This window comes from Lycorma delicatula, chromosome 6, assembly GCF_047948215.1.
Source record: "Lycorma delicatula isolate Av1 chromosome 6, ASM4794821v1, whole genome shotgun sequence".
Taxonomy (NCBI): domain Eukaryota; kingdom Metazoa; phylum Arthropoda; class Insecta; order Hemiptera; family Fulgoridae; genus Lycorma; species Lycorma delicatula.
Genome location: NC_134460.1, coordinates 112,167,854 through 112,187,833, shown reverse-complemented (window position 1 = coordinate 112,187,833; position 19,980 = coordinate 112,167,854). Strand labels below are relative to the sequence as shown.

The following is a 19,980-nucleotide window of genomic DNA, read 5'->3' as shown; positions in this document are numbered from 1 at the left end:
TAACCTCCTAACCTGAGTCAATTATGTATAAGTTACACAAAGATATATTTTCTGATTTATCTAAATAACATTGCTGTGTTCATCTACCCCAAAAAAAAAGTAACCTTACCTAATAAGAAACATTCTATCATACTCGGGTCATTCACCGAGTTTTGTATATTACATAGCTTTTCATACTCAAATGAGCAGTTAGCTCATAGGGAACATGATATTGATTGCTTAGCTTTTGCTTCTATCTTATTTTCTGCTGTTAATGGAGTGATTTAATAATGAACAGGCAAATAAACCTGACCGTTATACTTTTACTTTTTTTTTTTAATTTCAAAAACAGATTATCAATTCGATTTATACATTTAAAAAAAAGTGTTATTTTATTGCCGGCCCGATTTCTATGATTCTTTTTCATCTTGTAGAGGTAATGCTGGTCCCGTTTCAGGTTTCATACAAGTGAACGATTTTGTAAATTAAAAGATACATTGCCTGCAGAAATAATTGAAGATATTTTTCATTCTTTTATCTTAGGTTTGTAGAGCGTATTTATAAAATTCAATAACTTTTATGTATTTCCTCATTTCAAAGAATTTCTCATGCTTTGTAGTAATCTCTGTGTCATTTTTCTGCAATTTTTTATTTTTTACTCCGTTTGTTATCAATATGCAGACTTTTTGTTTCGTATAAGAATACAACCAAAAAAAAATGTGGAATAAAAAAAAATAATTTAATTTTTTAAAGACTACACCAAAGTAAAGTTTAATAAGATATTGATATTTGTTTTTAATTTGACCCGGACTTTGCAAGTCAAAATTTAAAGAAAAATTATTATTTAGTTATTTTATAATAATTATTTTTTATAGTATTTTATAGTAATTATTATTTAGATTTTTTTAAGCCAGTTTTTTTTTAAATTTATATCATTAATTCAATAAAATATTGCATTTTTTTTTTTACATTTTTCTACATTTTATGACTTAAGGGATCCTTAAACGCAAAAAAAGTGGGGAGTAATGTTCTACAACACACGTACTTATGTTCGTCAGTTGGGTTGTTTGAAGCTCAATAACTTTTGATTGTATGAACCGATTTTGATGAAATTTGGCACAGATTCACGTATGTAGGATAATCTCTTAGTAAAAATTTGAGGACAATGTTTCCAGGGGGTGGGGCAAAGTGTTTCTTTGGAGCAATTTTCTCAAAATCTTGCAAACATAACCCCATTTCTACACGCTTATCTTACCATTTAAAAAAAAACTTTTGTCCCCAACTTCTCTCCTTTCCAAAAATCAAAAAACTATCTTTTTATTATTACCTTTTTAACCGAATTTTTGTTATATCTTCCTAGGCATTGCAATAGTGCGTCTCCAAAAAAATACTTTTCGAGGCATTATTGGGGCGTAAGGGAACCGATAAAAGTTTAAAAATGTCGATTTTTGGAATTTTTTAAAACTTTTTTTAGTTTTTTTATTGTTTGAATTAAAATTTCATCATAAGTCATCCCCTTCCCGAAAAAGAAATCTTAGAAAATTTTTATTGGTTGTACTTTTTTTTATTTTTTTTGTTTACTTCATTTAACACAGTATACATCACAAACAAAAAAAAATCTTTTTTTTTATTTGGGGTAATTTAGGGGGTGGGGAGCAGACAAATTTCGATTTTTGGGGATTTTTTAAAACTTTTTTCATTTATCATTATTTTTTTTTTGCATAAAATTACCAGTCAGGAAAGTATAATAACTTTGTTGGCAGATTTTTTTTTTTAAGACAAAGTGATTGGTTTATTTTTCAGTTATTCAACAATATAATGCAGTCAATATAATTAACATAATTTCTAATATTTTAGTTTGCTGACTGTTATTAGTCCTTAATTCGCGAGGTGTGTTATAAAGCTGCATAACGTATGAATGTTTCGGTATTACAAATTTACTAGTTACATTACGGGAAGCTATTAATTGATAGTATCTTCCTAATATTATAATAAACTGTTTGGTAATTTTATTCTAGGCAGTATAAATTTATTATAATTTCATCTACCTTTATTATGTACTGGATTAATAGATACGATTTCGCTCTACCTATTATGCCTTTGTTATTAATATCAATGAGGAGGGATTATTAATAATTATCCCCACTCAGCAGTCTTTCTTCTGCATCACTACCGTTATTATTTTAGGCCTATGTGTTGCATTGTATTTTGTATAATGGTTCGTTGAATGGCGTCATCGTTCTTATTCTAGACATTCTTGATAACAGCGAGCTTACGTTTATCTGTTTTCAGCTGTGCCTTCTGAATTATTCTAAATTACATTACCTACGGTGAAAGTGGTACAACTTTGTTTTAACACCTCTGTTAATTTAGTCAATTAATTCACTTGCAGTTGCGTTAGTGGAAACGTAATTAATGTAAATTACTGGCGTATACGCTCAATACGCGCATGCATTGCTGTTTGTATTCGAAGAGTATCCGACTATTTAATCGTATAGAATTTAGGAATTAGGGAAAGAGTATTACAGTTAACCTTTAAAATTAGCATGGTGTTTTTCCTGTATATTAATTTTTTAACCCCTTTTTAAGTAGGTTGTGCTTTTATTTAAAATTAGTAGCCTTTTATGGAATTTTTTTGTATTGTAAACTATTTACCTTCATTTTTACTTCCTTGTCGTACAAGGAAGTATTGTAATCGCGAAAAATTTCGGTTTTCAGATTTCATTCTGACTAGTTTCGGTGTTACGTCTGTTACGTACGTATGAATCTCGCATAACTCACAAACGATTAGCCGTAGGATGTTGAGATTTTGCATCAAGGACTGTTGTAACATCTAGTTGTGCACCGTCCTTTTTGATTGTTATCGACTGGACGAACCAAAAGTGTCTAAAACAGCCCAAAATCAAAAAAAAAAATTGGATTTTGGACTTTTTCTTAAGTGCAGTAATAAGTCCTCGTTGAGAGATTTTCAACGGTATATGATAAGCGGTACTTATTTTCATTGGTTCCAGAGTTATAGCCAAATGAAATTTTAATTAATGAAATATTTTGATGTTAAAAGGGGAAGCCACATCAGTTCGAATCATCGGTCCTTTTTTTAATTTAAAAATTGTTGATTTATTAATAATTATTAACCTCTGATTGTAAAAAATAATTACAATAAATAATTCTACAATAACAATAAAAAAAATATCAGAATTTATTAATGAAATAAAATTTTGTTCTTTTCATTTAAAAAAAAAAAGTGTATTGTTAATTAATAGGTGTACGAGAAAATCATGTGCTGTCCATATAAGATTTTTATTTTACACTTAATGATACCGAGAGGAAATAATTGTTTTTGTTTGGTAATAATTGATAAAAGTTTTCTAGGTTTATATTCTACTAATTGTTTGTTTCATTCGGTTTACAGAAATGAGGTTTGTTAAACATGAATGAGATAATTTTACCAATTAAACGCGGTAAGATAGTTTCATGAACTGTACAAAAGGGTGGTAGTGTAGGTCTCGGCTCGCCTGAGAGCCTAAACTTTCCCTTTCAGTAAACATGAATGGAAGCAGATATCTGTTAGATTAATAGTTTTATCCGATATTACAGAAACGCTTGACTTTTATTTCCTTAATGTTTTTAATTATGACAAAAAAGTCTACAGTAGTCAAAATGAATTTTCATTTTGAGAAATCTTAGTGTAAATTTGTGAGGCTGTGAGTGCTAAACTTAGTATTACATAATATATATAATCTAGGTATAACACAATCTGCAGTTTATTGCTACCCGAAAAATTGAATAAATAAATTATTGACTGACCAAACAAAGAGAGGTCAAATTCGATATTTTGCCATACCATCATTTTATTTTTGTGCTCGTTTTCATTTAGTCTAATATGTTTTTCGATTTTTATGAACATTTTAATTTGGGTTTTTTGGTATTAGGTGGAATGATATAAATGTAACAATTTTGCATTTTAAGATGGTGACTGTTATTTTTCTTAAATATGGTGTAATAAATATGATGATGTAGGGGAAGTTTCCATTGTTAAGCCAGTTACGTGACGTTTGCATTCACTGACTTTTCTGCCTGTCAATATCTGGTTTGGACATGAATAATAATAGTAAGTTTTAACTTTGCTGTTTCATTAAAATACCTTATAAGTTTAATTACAAGTTGAATATTATTTTTAAATATGAAGCAGATAAATTTAATGAAAATAACAAAGAAAAAATCCTGTTATTGGAAAAAAACTTACGTAAACACTCAATGAGAGTGCTAGGTAGGGTAATACATAATGTCAGCTGTGCATTATGTAGTTCATTCCTGATGTTTTAGTTCATCTAAAATGGTCTGATAATGTTCATGTACTACTGTACAGCACACTTTTTTTTCAGTACACTATTATTTAATAGTTTATACTTAGGCTAATCTTTTGTTGATTTTTGAAAAACCTTTTGGCTCTCCCTTTGGTAACTTATAAGAAATTTTTTTTAAATATAAAGAAGAGTGGAGACTTCCATCTTAATAATTGTCAATCATTGATGTCTGTTGTCCCTGTAAACAGTGCTTAGAACGTCACTAATACAGAAACATTGATTTGATATTGGTTAAACCAACAGCCATTGTTTTTTTATTGTTTTCCATATTCAGTTAGTATGGAAGTTGTGCTTTTTAATTTTTATTATGCCAATTTAGTGGTAGCATTACTACTTATTTTACTTTTGAATTTTTTCTCTGCATCTTACAACTCCATCATCAAAGTTGTCTACCTCATCAAGTCATCATTCTAAATTTGTTTCTTTCTCACAGCCTCTAAAACATCCTTCACCCCATGTTTTCCTTGAACAATCTTTTTTTTTTTTTGGGTTCCTTCCAGAAAAGTATTTCAACACTTGACCAACGTATCAGCTGATGTCTCTTAATTCATTGGTAATAAAGTCCTGGACCATCTCATTGTTAACAATTTGTAGCTTTCATATACCAGCTAAATTTCACAAATAGTGTATTTTTTGGGCTTCTAGCATGTTCTTCGATTACATAACTGTCAATGTTCAGATACATACATAGCTATTAGTTCAGCCATCAACATGTATACTACAGTTTTGTGCTTCATCTTATTTTACAGATCATAGAAACTACTTTTTATGGTCATTGTCATTGTTTTATTAAGTCAGTTCATAATGGGTGTCTGCTGTCGTCCAGAACTTCTATTTTGACCTGTTCGTGTTTGTTACCTGTGAACAAATATTTTTTGCTTTTTTTATTTTTTGTACCATTAAGAAAAAATACAGTGCTTGCTACTTGCAATGTAATTAAATATTCGTATAATTGTTTAAGAGGAGTATTTAAACTTAGGGGGAGGAATTTTAAAAAGTGCTAATTTACAGGCAGGATGTGAAAAGAGAGCAATATCGATTTGTAGGAAGTTACAATTAATTGTTGCTACTGACATAGCCAATATGAATGACATGAGGATGATGTTACAAACTAATTTTATATATGTTCAAGAATGCCTTAAAAATGAGTTTGTTGATGCACAAATAGTACATGATTTAGCTTTAGTTTTTTGCAAATTTTTCTAGAAATTAAATTTACAATATTAAAAAATATAATGAATGACATTTTTGGAAGGCCTAATTGAAATTTATGTAAAATCATATTATTTTATTTACATGCAAGATATATATTTACATAAACATTTTTTTAAATAACAGTTTTAACGTTCCTTACAAAAAAATAATTGTTTATACTCGTGTAATTAATTTCATTTAGTAAAGAAATATATTTTATTGGCCAGAAAAACTTTTTGTTAAATAATTTTGAATTTTGAAAAAGTTCACAAATCTCTGTAATTTGCTAAGTTTACGGAAGAATTTAGTTGTAGGTTAAATTTTATTATCTGTGTTATAAAACTTGATGTATTTAAAATTTATTTAAAATGAGGGAATTATAAAACTGTAATTTATAGAAGTTGATAGAAATAATTTTCTGTTTATAGACTGTTAAAGAGAAATTGTTTGTTGAATTTCTGCAATGTTTATAGATTTTTGTGAAAATAAGAAGTCTTCAATAAAAAGTAAATTAAACAGATGTGTTAACAATCTTCCATGCAAGCTATTATTATTAACTGTAAACCAGAAGAATGTAGCACTTCAGTTGACTATTTTTGATAAAAATGTTAAAACTATATATCAAAAATGTTTACATATTTAAGAAAATGTTACTATCAGCTCAATTTGACAAATTCATTAATATTGTAAATTTAAAACATGCGAGTTTCAACCTTAATCAGTATTTTTATCATTAGTCTATAAATTGGTGTTTCAAGGATTACTGTTTTTTTTCTTATAGATTAATCTCATTGATATTGTAAAAAATAGTAAGGTGGTCCATCGATCGATTTATAGTGGAGTATTAGTGGAATTAATACCTGATTGCATTACGATGTTGTAATTGAAAGTATGTGGGGTTATGTGTGCATGCGCGTTTATCTTGCTGCAAGCCTTCCAATTAAAAAAGAAATCAAACCTGAACGTAATCTTAATGAGTTTTTCTTCTAATTAGTAGACTTGTATCTGATTCTTTCCACCCATTCATTCATTAAGCAGACAAGAGTTTAGGTAAAATTCCCTTTTTTTACTATCCAGTTGTTTTATTTATTGAAAGTAAAATTAATGATTTCCACTCATTAAATTATTTTTTTTTTTTTGTTTCACGTTTACCAATTTAAATATATAAAGGTTTTTTTTTTAATTGAACTCTTAAAACTTTTTTAAGAGTATAATTTATTATTAAACCATTTAATTGAGATTTTTAATCTAATCGAGTAATTCTTTACTGATGTAAACGATAGAAGTTGTATAATTCTGATTAAAAAAAAAAGTTTAAAAAGTTATCGTGGTAACTTTATCGTCATCATGAAACTTTAATAATTAACGTGTAAATTTATCCATTCTATCCACAGTGCAAAGCACTGCACTCCTCTTGTGACAAGTTAGGTAATTGTTCCCCAGTATTCTGTTACTGTCTCATGTCTTGTCTATATACGTACTAAGTTGCGTTGCCATTGTTTGTAGTTTAACAATACCTTTACTATTGTAACTTACTACGTATTGGCAAGTAAGTCTTTATCTTCCTTCTCTCTCTCTCTCTTTCTCTCTCTCTCTCTTTCTCTCCCTTTAGTGGTAGTGCTTTGTTTTACATTATCTCTTGATTGTGTTCCGATGTATTGTATTTCGTTACTTGAGTATTATTACACTTAATTATTACACATGTTTATTCATATTTTACAAATTGTATCTTATGTTTTATTATTAACAATTAGTTGTGTTATATCCTCTGGTGTATTTGAAGCATACTAATTAGCTTCATAATAGACTTAAAAATTTAGTGATCTTATTTTATTACCTGATAACTGTTTTTGATATCCTATGCAAATTTGCAAAACTTCTTTATATATAAAAATGTTAAGTTCGTTTGTGTACGCTTCAAAATTTCAAAATATTCTGCACTGATTGAGCTCAAATTTTAGCACGATATATAACCCACATCAAAGATTGTTTTTATCTATTTTTCGCATCAGTCACATACCCGCGACCGCGAGAAAACAGTTTTTTTAACGGTCATCATTGTTTTTTGTTTGCGCCAGGATCACTTTTTTCATTGTACTACTTTCAGTAAATGTTCCCTTTGCTTCAATCTAGGCCTTCTTTTTGTTTATCTTTATAAAATTAATATTTACTTCTTCTTCTTCAATCCTGTTGTTATTATGTCTAAACCCTTCAAATTTTAAATAATCTTTTATCTGTTAGAGGTGTTTCATATTCATGACATTGTTTCAAACATAGTATTGTAATTTATACTTTCTAATATTTTCTTCTCAATTTAAAATGTTAATTTTAATATTGTTTACTTTCTGTTCTAATACTCAGGTTGCTATTAATTTTTTTACCTATATGCTGCATTAGATGTTGTATCGTGTGAAATGTTACCAGCCAAGTTGATGTAATTTGAAAATTGCTTTACATTTCAGTCAAACTGATACCGCATTTTTTGAATGTACCATATTCTTCCTCCATTTTCAAGTTAATTTAAATGTTTAAATTATAAGAGAGCAAATGCGTGTAGTCTCTCATCTGTGATTTTAACGCTGTAACACTAACAAATTTGGTCCATAACAAAAAAAAATCCTGTTAATTTTTTTATAGTTTCTTGACTAGCTGATATTAAGAGTTGAATTTGTTTCTGTGTTATGAATTGAAAGAAAATCAACTAGTAACTATATTATGATTGCATACCTGTCTTGAGCAGCCAGTTTTGGAGCTTTTTTCCATGAAAAATATGAAAGATTTTAGTGGCGAGGACCAACATCTCTTTGCATGATAGCTTGAAACTCATAGTTTTGTTGTCTAAAGGCATTGTACATTTCTTAACATCTCTCTGATATATTACTTTGTTATAAATAGCCATTGCAATATCATTATCATTATTTGGTATATTATTAATTCATGTTGATGTATATTTTTCTTTAATTTTTGAAAATTTATACCTTATTCATGTTGTTATTTTATTTTATGATTCTTGTGTTTAAGAGATTTAATGTGTGAGATTACAAGTTCTGCATAGAAATAATTATAGTGCGGTAGAAACATGTTTGGTGTCTCAATTAATTCAGAGTGTACTGGTCCTCCTCTAATCTCATTCTAATGGTTTATATTGCACAATTTTTTTGTTTCAGTTTATCTAATGCTAATTACTCATTTTAATTAGAATAATTTCCTCATTTTCCTAGAATAATTTAAAAGTAAAAAATTTTTCTTTTCTTTTAAAAAAGAAAAAAGTATGAAGTTGTATGTACTGTTGCATTTTTGTACAGCAGTTTATCTTTTCTTAAAATTATATAGAATCTTTTATTTGTTTTCTTTTCTTTAACTTATTGCTTATATGAAAAATGTTAGAGGAAAATTCTGTCTACTCTTCTTCAGATAGAAAGCAAGATTACACCCAATGGCAGTCATATACACTGGCTTTTATTATGATAAATGAAATGAATTTTATTACATGTGAAAAATGGCAGGCCTGATTGAGATTTAAATGTAGATCCTTCTGGATGAAAAGCAGAAATGTGCGTACTACCCACTCTGCTATGGAGGTCCACAGAGTGGTTTCACAATAGTAAGTACAACAAAATAAAAATTAAATTCAGACATTTATCAATGTATAATTCATGAAGTTTTGGAATATTTTGTTTAAAAGGGTTGATAATTTGCATCAATATACCCCCTAACCACAATTAAGTGATGCGCAATCTTCATAGTGTGGTGTGCAGTGTAGTTTTATGGAAATAACATGTAACGTAATTAGAGTAGAATCGTATCATTTGGGAATTTATATGGATTTGATAAAATTAGAGTCATTAGGGGATAAATGAACAGTACTTGTGGGTGAAAAATTGCGCAACCCATTGAATAATCAGTTGTGTTATTAAAGCATAGTCTGCTTCCATAGCTTTGTACAATGATTAATCTACCTATGCTTGTTTTTGTTTTCCACTATTCTCTCTACAGTCAATTTTCTCAGTTGGTTTCAGTTTCATACGTCATGCAAGAATGACTGAAATAATTTTATTAAAATTCCTATAAGAACTTATTTTTATAAAAATAAGTAATTCTTAGCATTTAGTGATTTATATTAATTGAAAAAATAATAATTTTTTTTAGTAACTTTTGTTAGAAAAATTTGAAATAAATTTTACAAACATATGAAATTTAAACATTCATATGAAACCCATTTATCTATTATTTTATTGTGCTTAAGTATAATAACTGTAAACATGTTATTATGTTTTTATTGGTTTATGTGAAGCATAATTACTCGCTTCGTTTCACCATTTTATAATTTAATTATAAGTTTTAACTTATAAGTCGATGTGCATGTATAAAACCCTCAAATATCTCAAATTTATTTTATATCATGCCTTATAGAATTTGTTTAATCCCAAATTTCAGAATTTTTTGATTAATAATATTACAGTTGTAGATCAAGTAAAAAATAAATAGGATTACCAATAGCTCTTTTATCTAAAAATTTTCTTTTAGTTAAAATTAGCTCTTTTAGTTAAAATGAGTATTTTTATAAATAAAAAAAGTAGTTATTTTCATTTTAAAATCTGAAAAATATGTAATGCGATTAAACCTTTTAGTAACCTTAATTTTAACTAGTAATGTTTAAGATTAGTAACCTTTATTTTGATATCAGTGGCATGGTATTTAAATAATTTTTTTTTTTTAAAGTAGCTACTATATTAGTTTTGTGGACAGGAAAAAATTCTGTAACAATCATAAGAGCCAGTGCTTGTGTTTTGGACTATTGCTCTTGGGGTAATAGGGTGAGGTAATTATTTTTTTATGAGAGATAATTGTTATTGAATGCAAAACATCAATTCATCAGTAAAATAATGGTAATTTTTCACTGTTGTACTTATTTTTTTATTCAACATATAAGTAAAATTATAGAAGTTTTTTAAATTATTAAAAATAATCATTCCTGACTGAAATAGATGTTGCTTGAAAATTGGTCAATAACTGAAATAGTACTGGACATAAAAAATGCCAAATTGAATGAGCACAATGGTAAAAACTTCAGTCTTATTGGTAAAGATATGATGACTGTTTTGTATTTTACTTAAGAATTTTTATGTATTGTGTAAATAAAATATTATAATAGCATGTAAAGTATGTTTTTTTTTTTTACAAAATATATTTTATTTTTTCCTATGTTTTGATCTTTAAAAACAATTGTTTTAAGTGAAATAATGTGTAAAAAAACATTGAAAGATATTTTTATGTAGATTGCTGTGACAGTTTATGAGTCTCCAACTCGGAGAGAATAAAATATGAAAATGATAAAGAAAAGAATGGTAGTGAAGTAAGCAATGTTGCCTTATTGTAATTTTTTAATTCATTTTTAAGAAAAATAATTTATTATACACCCTTCTTTTTACAATGCTGTTCTTTTTAACATACAACGTAGTATTTTTAAAGTCTGCATTATCCATTTAAAAAGTCAGTAAATCATTCTAAAGAAGAAAAAAAACTGTTTCAACAAAAATAAAAAGAGAAGGGTAAAACATAAAGGAAAGTTAAAGGAAAAGTAAAATGGAGTAAAGAAGACAGGAACATTACAATGATTGTAATTCTTATCATAGATTGCAATTAAGGTACTCTGCAATCAGTTTCTAGAAAAAAGGGAATGTATTGATGCTACAGTACATGTACAGTAATGCACTTTTTAAATTGCTGTACTACCTCCTACTAAAGACGATTTAGTAATGTTTTTTGAGTGTCCCTTGTTTGCGTACAGAATTCTGATGAGATTAAAAAAAAGGTACGCCTCATTTTATTTATTTAAAACAGTGTACTCTATCTTGCTTTTATTTAATTAATAAATTAGTTAAATCAATTTATAACATTTTAAATTAAATTAGTTATATCTGTATTTACTGTACATCTCAATCGCTGAACCAGAGTGCTGATATTGTTAAATTATTTATTATTATACTCCAAATTTGTTCAGTGTCTGGTAAAATAATGGTTTTGCTATCTTTCAGTTAACTATATCTACTAAACACATGTAATACATTTTGATTTCCTCCATTATTATTTACCATAGTAATTTATACATTAAAAAAAAATCTGTTGCATTTATTGCAATAAACAAATTGCAAAATAAAGCAAAAAATAAGAAAAAAAATCATTGAATATATTCTTTTTTGCCTATTTACTTCATTAAATATAATGAAGTAATTAAAATTGTATTAATCAAAGGCGCAGCCTGTTTTACTCAGGTTACATCTATCAAATTGGTTTTCTTTTACCCCTTTATGTATGTTTGTGATTAATGTATAATTAAGAGTGATAACATTTTTTTTCTTTGAGCTGATTGGTTCACTTTTTAAGCTTACAACTTGTGTGTGGAATGTAAAATAGAATTTTTGTAAAAATACCAAACCCGATTGGGATTTGGACACAAAGCCTTCCAAGGAAAGGTCACTCTTTCACGGAGGTTAGTAGTTTTATATTAATTAACTTGATATATTACTACTGCTGAATTTTATTAAGTAATTATATTTATTAAAATCTTGCAGAAATGATTTATAAATGCTGAAATTTTCAAGGTGAATTTGATCATAAATTCATTTCCAAAAAGGCTTTAGCATATGTTTATAATATTAATTATAAACATAATATTTATTTGTTATGTTACTTTATTTATTATATATTATGTTACTTATATGTTACTTTATATGTTATATGTTACTTTATTTATTATTTATTATGTTACTTTATTTGTTAATATTTTATTTGTTATGTTACTGTTACTTTAACTCCAGTAACTTCCATGACGAATGGTAGTGTGTCTCAGCCTTTCATCTGGAAGGTCCCAGGTTTGTATCCTGATCAGGGATGACATCTTTAATTTACTACAAAACTTCCATTCCAGATTCCCATGCACAAACATTAAGCTAATTGCTGTTTTACATATTTAACTCATAACTGATACAAAAATTTGATAAACAAGTGTTAAAGTGTCATAAATTGTATAGGAAGCAGTATAAGATGTTTCAATTATTTTTTTGTTAATTCAGTTGAAATTATGTTTATTTCCCTTTTTGGAAATAATTTGATTAACTTTTATTGTTTTTTTATGGATAAATTTACTGTATGTATATTTATTTAATTTTGATATAGAACTTTAAATTGAAATTGGGTATTAGAGATATTACCTGATCAAATTGCATACACAAGTACACAGTAGTTGTAATTTGCAAAGCTAGTTGCATCCATTGTGGCTGCACTTTGTTTCATTTGGTGATTAAAAAAAAACCTCTCTTTTGCTTATAATAATATAATACAGAATTTTATATATCATTTAGTGAAATAACTATAAAAGTGTGTGCGCGCGCGTGATTTTGTTATACACAGAATTTTGGGTAAGCTGTTTTGTTTAATTTTAAGAAAATTATTCAAATTGCCTTGCTTGCGCTAGCAATTAAAGGTAACAAATCTCATGTGGCATCCAGTTTGAAAGTATATTAATGTAATTGTGCCTACACATCTTTATTTATAACCAGCATCGAATTATGCAATGTAAAGCATTTAAAAAGTTACAAAGTAAAAATCATTAAATGCCTAAAATGAACACCATTAAATCCCAGATCGTTATTTTTTCTTGACTGTATAAATAGTAGCTTGTAATAAATGATAAAAAAAGAAATAAAAGACAAAATAAATTCTGATAAAAAATGATTTGTGCTCTTGAAAGCCTTAATAAATAAATAACTAGCTTACTGTTACAAGTTAATATTGATGATTAGAATGCTAGCTTTTGGATCGGCTGGTTTTAGGTTCATTTCCCTACCATTTCATCCATGTAATTTTACTATGATTACATACACAGAAACATATCCAAGGTTATAATAATGGAAATAATTTTAAGAATTAGTTTTTGAAACAATGCCTTATTGTGTGCTCAACCGTTCTAATTAACTTGTATAATTTACCACATATGTCTCAACCATTATATGATTGGAAATTATAACCCTTTATTAATATTTTCTCTTCAGTTCTCTCTTTCTCTCTCAAGGTTAATGTTGTTCACCCAGAATAAGGAAATTTGTATTTCATATTTTATTTGTATTTCTTATTTACAAATAAGATTATTTGTCATTCTTCTCAAAAATCTTTTGTGAAATTTTGAGTAGAACTTCTCCCACCTTCTTCTTGGGTTATGTTTTACACATATATATATATATATATATATATATATATATTTTTTTTTTGTATTCATAATATAATAATCTATATAAATAAAAATGTAAATGTTCATTTGTTCAAAATCTTAAATCTCTGAAAGTACTTCACCAATTGCTTTGAAATTTTGACATAACGTTGCATTCGAATATGCGTATGTTTTTATATACCTAAGATGTCACACCTGTGACAGGTAAAAACATGTTTTTTTTAAACAGCACTATCTGTTGGATGTAAAAGCAACACATGCTATACTAAATATTTTACAATTCTATTTCAGTGTTTCCAATATGTTTGTTGTTCGCTGTAGACTAAAAAACTACTGGACGATTTACACATGGGGAAAAGGGAGAAAGGGAAAAATCGAAAAAGGTAGAAGGGGCGAATGGAAAAATGGAAAAGGGGAAAAGGAAAGGGAAAGGGGTAGAGGATGGGGAGGAAATGTGAGAAATACAGGAAAGAAAGGGAGAGGAAGAGGAAATGGGGAAAAGAGAAAGTGGGAACAGGGAAAGAGAATATGGTAAAATGAAAATGGTAAAAACCAAAGGAAAGGGGGGAAGGGAAAAAAAAAGGTTAAATTTTGTGAAGTTCCATTAATGTTCATTTTCTTAACGTTTTATCAAACTTTCAATTGTGTTCATTTAATCTATATATATATATATATATATAAATAATATATTGCTCAAATCTAGCAATAGTGAAGCATTGCTGGATCTGCCAGTACTTAAAGAAATTAAAGCTCATGAAATTTGCAATGGTGTTTGTTTAAAGCATATTTATTAAAATAATTTGGATCTTCTGCCTCTCCCACAGCGAGTAATTATTTGCATACTGTGCTTTTTTAATATTAAATGTGTGATTATATATAAAATATATTTTTTAGAAACTATGTACGATTAGTTTGATTCTTATAATATATTTATTCTTTAATAGGAAAATAGTTTTTTTGTTATTAGTAACTTAAAATATCTGTTACACCATGTAATACTTCAAGTATTTTAATAATTATTATTTACCAGTTGTACTGAATCTAATTATTGCTAAATTAATTAGAATCAGTTAAAGTAACAATTTTATTTTTATTATAAACAATTTTACAACATTATATTAATTGTGCTAAAAATGTAGATTGAAGAATAGTTACTTATTTCTTTTTCATTAAATGTTAGTATATTTAATTAATATTTAAAATAATGTATACAAATTAAAAATATTGAATGTTTGTAAAAAAAGACTTTCATCTTATATTAATTTACTGGATTGAAGTGCAGTGAATGAAGTATAAGTTTCAATAGCGTGTCTTTCTATCTACGTGTATTATAGGTTACATGAAAAGACTACTGGTGTAGAAAATAAAGCCATCACACTTGTTTCACTCACAGAGTTCATTCACTATAAGCATGCTTTAACCTCTTTCCAGCATATTATGTTTACTACTACGGAACCTTTATTTGTTAACCAACCTTGCCTTCTGTTAACACACATTAACATTAAATCTGTTTTACTAAGATGTAGAATTCTGTTCATTACATTCATTTATAAATGAATCAATTTAGTTTACCTTAACTTCCTATCAACCTCTAATGACACTTCTATGTTAAAACTAAATTATAAAATATTTATTTTAATTAAACTTTATCATCTGTTAATGTTTTATTATTATAAATTTAAAAAAAAAAAAATTACTTTTATATTCATGATATTGAATACCTTCATTATCAATTTCACTGAGCTATGGAAATCATTTTATTATTGTTCATTGGGAAGGAAGATTATGAAGACAAGCTTTATCTGTTAGACACTTGAACCATTAGGCTTGTTGTGCAGCCACTGAATAAGAAACAATCCAGAGGTAGCACCCCTCTAGATACCAAGGATGCACACCTCTTCAGGTGCTAGCATCCTCAGCTTGGTGAACCTAATAGAGACAAATGTACTACACCCACAGAAACAATAATTGTATAAAAGGATGGTCTTCCCATACAGGTAGATTTTAGTATTTTATTTTCTTGTTCAGGATCTTATAGTATACAGGTTCTATGATTCATAATTATCTTACTTTACATTGTATTATTCTCTAATATATTACTACTCAGAAGTTTCCATATGTTGTGAAAAAAACAAAAAAAAAAAATAGAGTCTAAGTTAATGTGTAAATTGGCTTGTCTGAACTGTGAAAAATAAAAGGTGAAAAGTTATCTAATGTTTCGTTAAAAATGAATTATTTATTAATAAATATTATTTATTTATCTCCAAAAGGTAATATTTCCTTTTTAGAGATATATGCCTCCAAAATTTAGAGATTATTACCCATTTAGAAGTTAATGTCCTTTTTGAGGTTTATGTTTGCTACATGTCTTTGTAATATGCAAGTTTTTAAAGTTTACAGTAGGGCTTGAGGTAGATATGGTTATTAAGAAATTTCTATGTTATTTGTTATTACTTTTTAATTTTAATTTATACCAGTGATTACCAAAAGAGGTGTTATAGCCTCCTTGGAAGAGCTGAAAGATTTAGTAGGCACTACATGGTAGTAGAGCAGTAACATTGCTGGTTGTGTTTAGATAGTGCTATTTGAAATTCAAATATTATGTTATGATGTTCTTTCGTGTATTCAACTTTGATTGTTTAATTTATAAATATATAATACTTATTTTGTAATAATGGGTAGTTTTATTTTTGTTTAAAAATAAATTCTTTGCTATTAATTTTTTTCTTAATATAATAATTTACTTTATCAAGTTAACAATTTAAAAGTACAACAGATCCCTGAGTGTGTTTAGATCTGCTGTACATTATTTAGAAAACAATGAAACAACCAATAAAAAAGGTGTTGATACATTACGAAAATTTTTGTTTTTAAAATAATTTTTATGTTAATGAAAGTTCTTATATCTTAAAAACATTATTTACTTATAGTTTTTTCTTATAATTGAATTTAAATTTCAGATAATTTTCCTTACATCTTATTCTTTCTACCTCCTTATTTTTTAATGTAGGTATTCCAGATAATTTTCTTTACATCGTATTCTTTCTACCTCCTTATTTTTTAATGTAGGTATTCTCTTACTGCTTTGCTATTTAGTATATGATTGATTTAAAGATTTTATTTTACACATGCTCATGCATTCTTCTAAATTTTTAAGTGAGGCCGTTAGGCCTTCTTTATTTAATTGATATGTTAGCCACTTGTTTGCTATTATTTGCAAACCCCACATTGGAAACAACAGAATCCATAACACATCAGAGTTCCTTACAGTAAGGAAGCAAGAGCCTACAATTATTAGGTTTAATTTTTTTTAATTACACTCAATAGTTGAATATTTCTGAGAGTTTGATCATTTTGTAGCTAGGAAAAGAGCAAACAAGAAGGAAAGAAACCATACCATCTCTTCTGCTATTATTTTTGTTTTCTGTTTGTAATTTAAATTTATTATGAACTAATGAAGCTGTACAAAAATATATAGAATATGCTACTGTTGTACAAGTTAGTTATATTAAGTATACAAAAGCCTGGCCATTGAAAGCTACTTATTTATCTTTATTAATACTATTCATTCATCATAGTGCATTCTCCAAACTTCTCAATTGTCATAAAGTTTAGAACCTAGATGTGTAATATGATTTAAGGCAACCCCTAAATAGTTTTAATGAATGATTGGTTTTTTCAGTTAAAACCATTCATTACAACTTTATATGCTGGAATTAGATTGAAATATTGATCAGTTAAACAATTTTGCTGTGTTTATATAAATTTATTGTTGCATTTAAGGTAATCTGTTGTTGAATAATTATAATAAAATAAATCCATTATTTATTGATATAAATTTAAATGAAAATTACTTTGACTTTTATTTATATATATAGGTTGCTTTCATCCTCAGTATTGTTAGTGATATCAATGTTTAAAGCTTTAGGAGCATTGATGATGGCATCATACTAAGATAATAGTGATAGAGTAGTGGTGCTAGCTCTTTACTTCTTCAGAATTATATCTAGCCAGATTTAAACAGTTTATAGCATTACTGGACAAAAATATAAGCAACAAAATTAATATTTTGATTAGCAGTGAACAGTACAATGTGAAGGATTTTAAACTTATAACTAAATATATGTGATAATTTATGATACCGTCTGTTATTATATTATTTATAACTTTTGATTACAGAATGGGATGGTCATGATCGTGTTAAACGTCAGTTATCTGTCTCCAGCGATTCAAAATTACTAGATGAGGATATCTGTGAAGAGACAAGAGTTATTTTGAGACCGAAGAAACCACCTAGACCAAAATCTGAAGTTTTTCTTAATAAAGATCAACAACAGCATCGGAGACGGACCAAAAGGTTTTCAGCATTTGGGGTAAATTATATGGATATATATTTTTTTCTGATTATCATTTATTTTCATCATTTGGCAGCAGTAAAAAATCTAAGTTTATTAATTAACAGAAGTAATTAATTAATTATGACTGTTGCTGTTTGAATGAAAAAATAATTTTATTAAATTTCTAACTTATTATTTGTATAATTACTTTAATTTTTGTTTTTATCTTTTTTACATTTCCAGTGACTTTATTTTTAGTCCTGTTTTTGTAATATTTGAAGGTCGTAAATGCAAATAGTTAAAAAAATAATTCAAATAGTACTTAAGATGTCTTGGAAAAATTATATATATTTTCTTTAGCAATTTTCTTTTATCTGAATTAATTTTATAGTGTAACATAGAGTACAAATTGTAATAATGTAAATTTGGTTAAACTATATTTATAGTTTAAAAAAAAAAATTAATTTGGTACTGTATTTTTAACATTTATGAATGGAATTATTGCTAGACTGTAATAGACATAGTTATAAGTTAGGCTTTTGGTTGTGAATTTGAATAGGCAATTGAATGTATCCCAGAGGCTCGCAGGTCAGAACTCACCAATACCCTGTGGGACAGTGTAATTACCGAGCTGTGCCTCAGTTCCTACTTCTCTTTCTGTCTTCTCTCTTTCTCTCTCCCATCACTTACACTTCAGCCTTTAATCCTCCCGCTCCTCTCTGTTATCCTCCTCTCTTCCCAAGAGATCCGTATTCCATTAGCAAACTGCAGAGGGAGGCAGGAGTCTCACATGTTCTCTCCTCTGTCTCTGTCTGTTTGTCTCTGAATATATACACATACTCAAAAAAACATGTTTGATGTACAGACTGATTGATTGATAATGACTCCAGGGAGATGGGTATTTGATCTCGTCTTTATATAATTTTGGTATGTTTAATTGATAGAATGCCTTTCAATTTTTTTCCCATAAAATAATATTCATTTTTTTTTAATTATGTAGTAGATCATAACTGTTCTAGATTTATCATTACACTGTTACCAAAAATATAGGTTAACTTTAAATGGTGAAATATATATAATGATAATATTTATTTAGATATAATGGTAATTCTTTTTAATAATTGGATTAAAAAAAAAATTTAAGAAAATTAAGACAGAAAAATTATCTGGTAAAAAGAAGTATTCATAAAAAATGATCCCCCCCTACATCTACATCCCTAAAAATTTGTTTTACTATTCCAAACGTTACCTGCCTGCACAATTTTTTCCATCTACATATCCCTCCAGTATTAAAGCGACTATTTCAGGATGCCTTAATATGTGGCCTATAAATAAGTCTGTCTCTCCTTTTAACTACATTTTTCCAAATGCTTCTTTCTTCATCAGTTTGCCACTTTCTTTCTTCATTATTTTCCACCATATACAGTTAAACAAGACATAACATTTTTGACAATTTTTCTCTTTATTTGTCACTATCCACCCATCTGATTTTTAACATTCTTCTATATCATTACATTTCAGAAGCTTCATCCAACTTTAGTAATTCTACTTCTCAAATAACAAAATTCTTCTACCTTCGTAATCTTTTCTCTTTCTATTTTTATATTCAGTGGTCCATCTACATTATTACTACTGCATTCATTACTTTCGTTTTGTTCTTTGTTATTTTCATGCAGTAGTTTTTGCGTAGGACTTCATCCATGCCATTTATTGTTTCTTCTAAATCTCTTTTTACTCTCAGCAAGTATTACTATATCAGCAAATCATAGCATCTTTATCTTTTCATCTTGTACTGTTACTCCAGATCTAAGCTATCCTTTAACATTATTAACTACTAATTCTATGTAAAGATTAAAAAGCAATGGGGATAGGA

General features: G+C 27.5%; 1 protein-coding gene across 3 annotated transcripts in view; it reads left to right on the top strand.

The window, feature by feature from the left end:
• Eip63E (cyclin dependent kinase Eip63E) overlaps positions 1-19,980 on the top strand; it is a 778,181-nt gene that overhangs the window by 713,511 nt on the left and 44,690 nt on the right. For all 3 annotated transcript variants that reach the window (XR_012756703.1, XM_075368329.1, XM_075368330.1), the window contains exon 4: positions 17,950-18,143. Coding sequence is in view for 2 of the 3 variants with exons in the window: in XM_075368329.1 (XP_075224444.1) it covers positions 17,950-18,143 (194 nt within the window). In the remaining variant the exon portion in view is untranslated. The remainder of the gene's footprint in view (positions 1-17,949; positions 18,144-19,980) is intronic.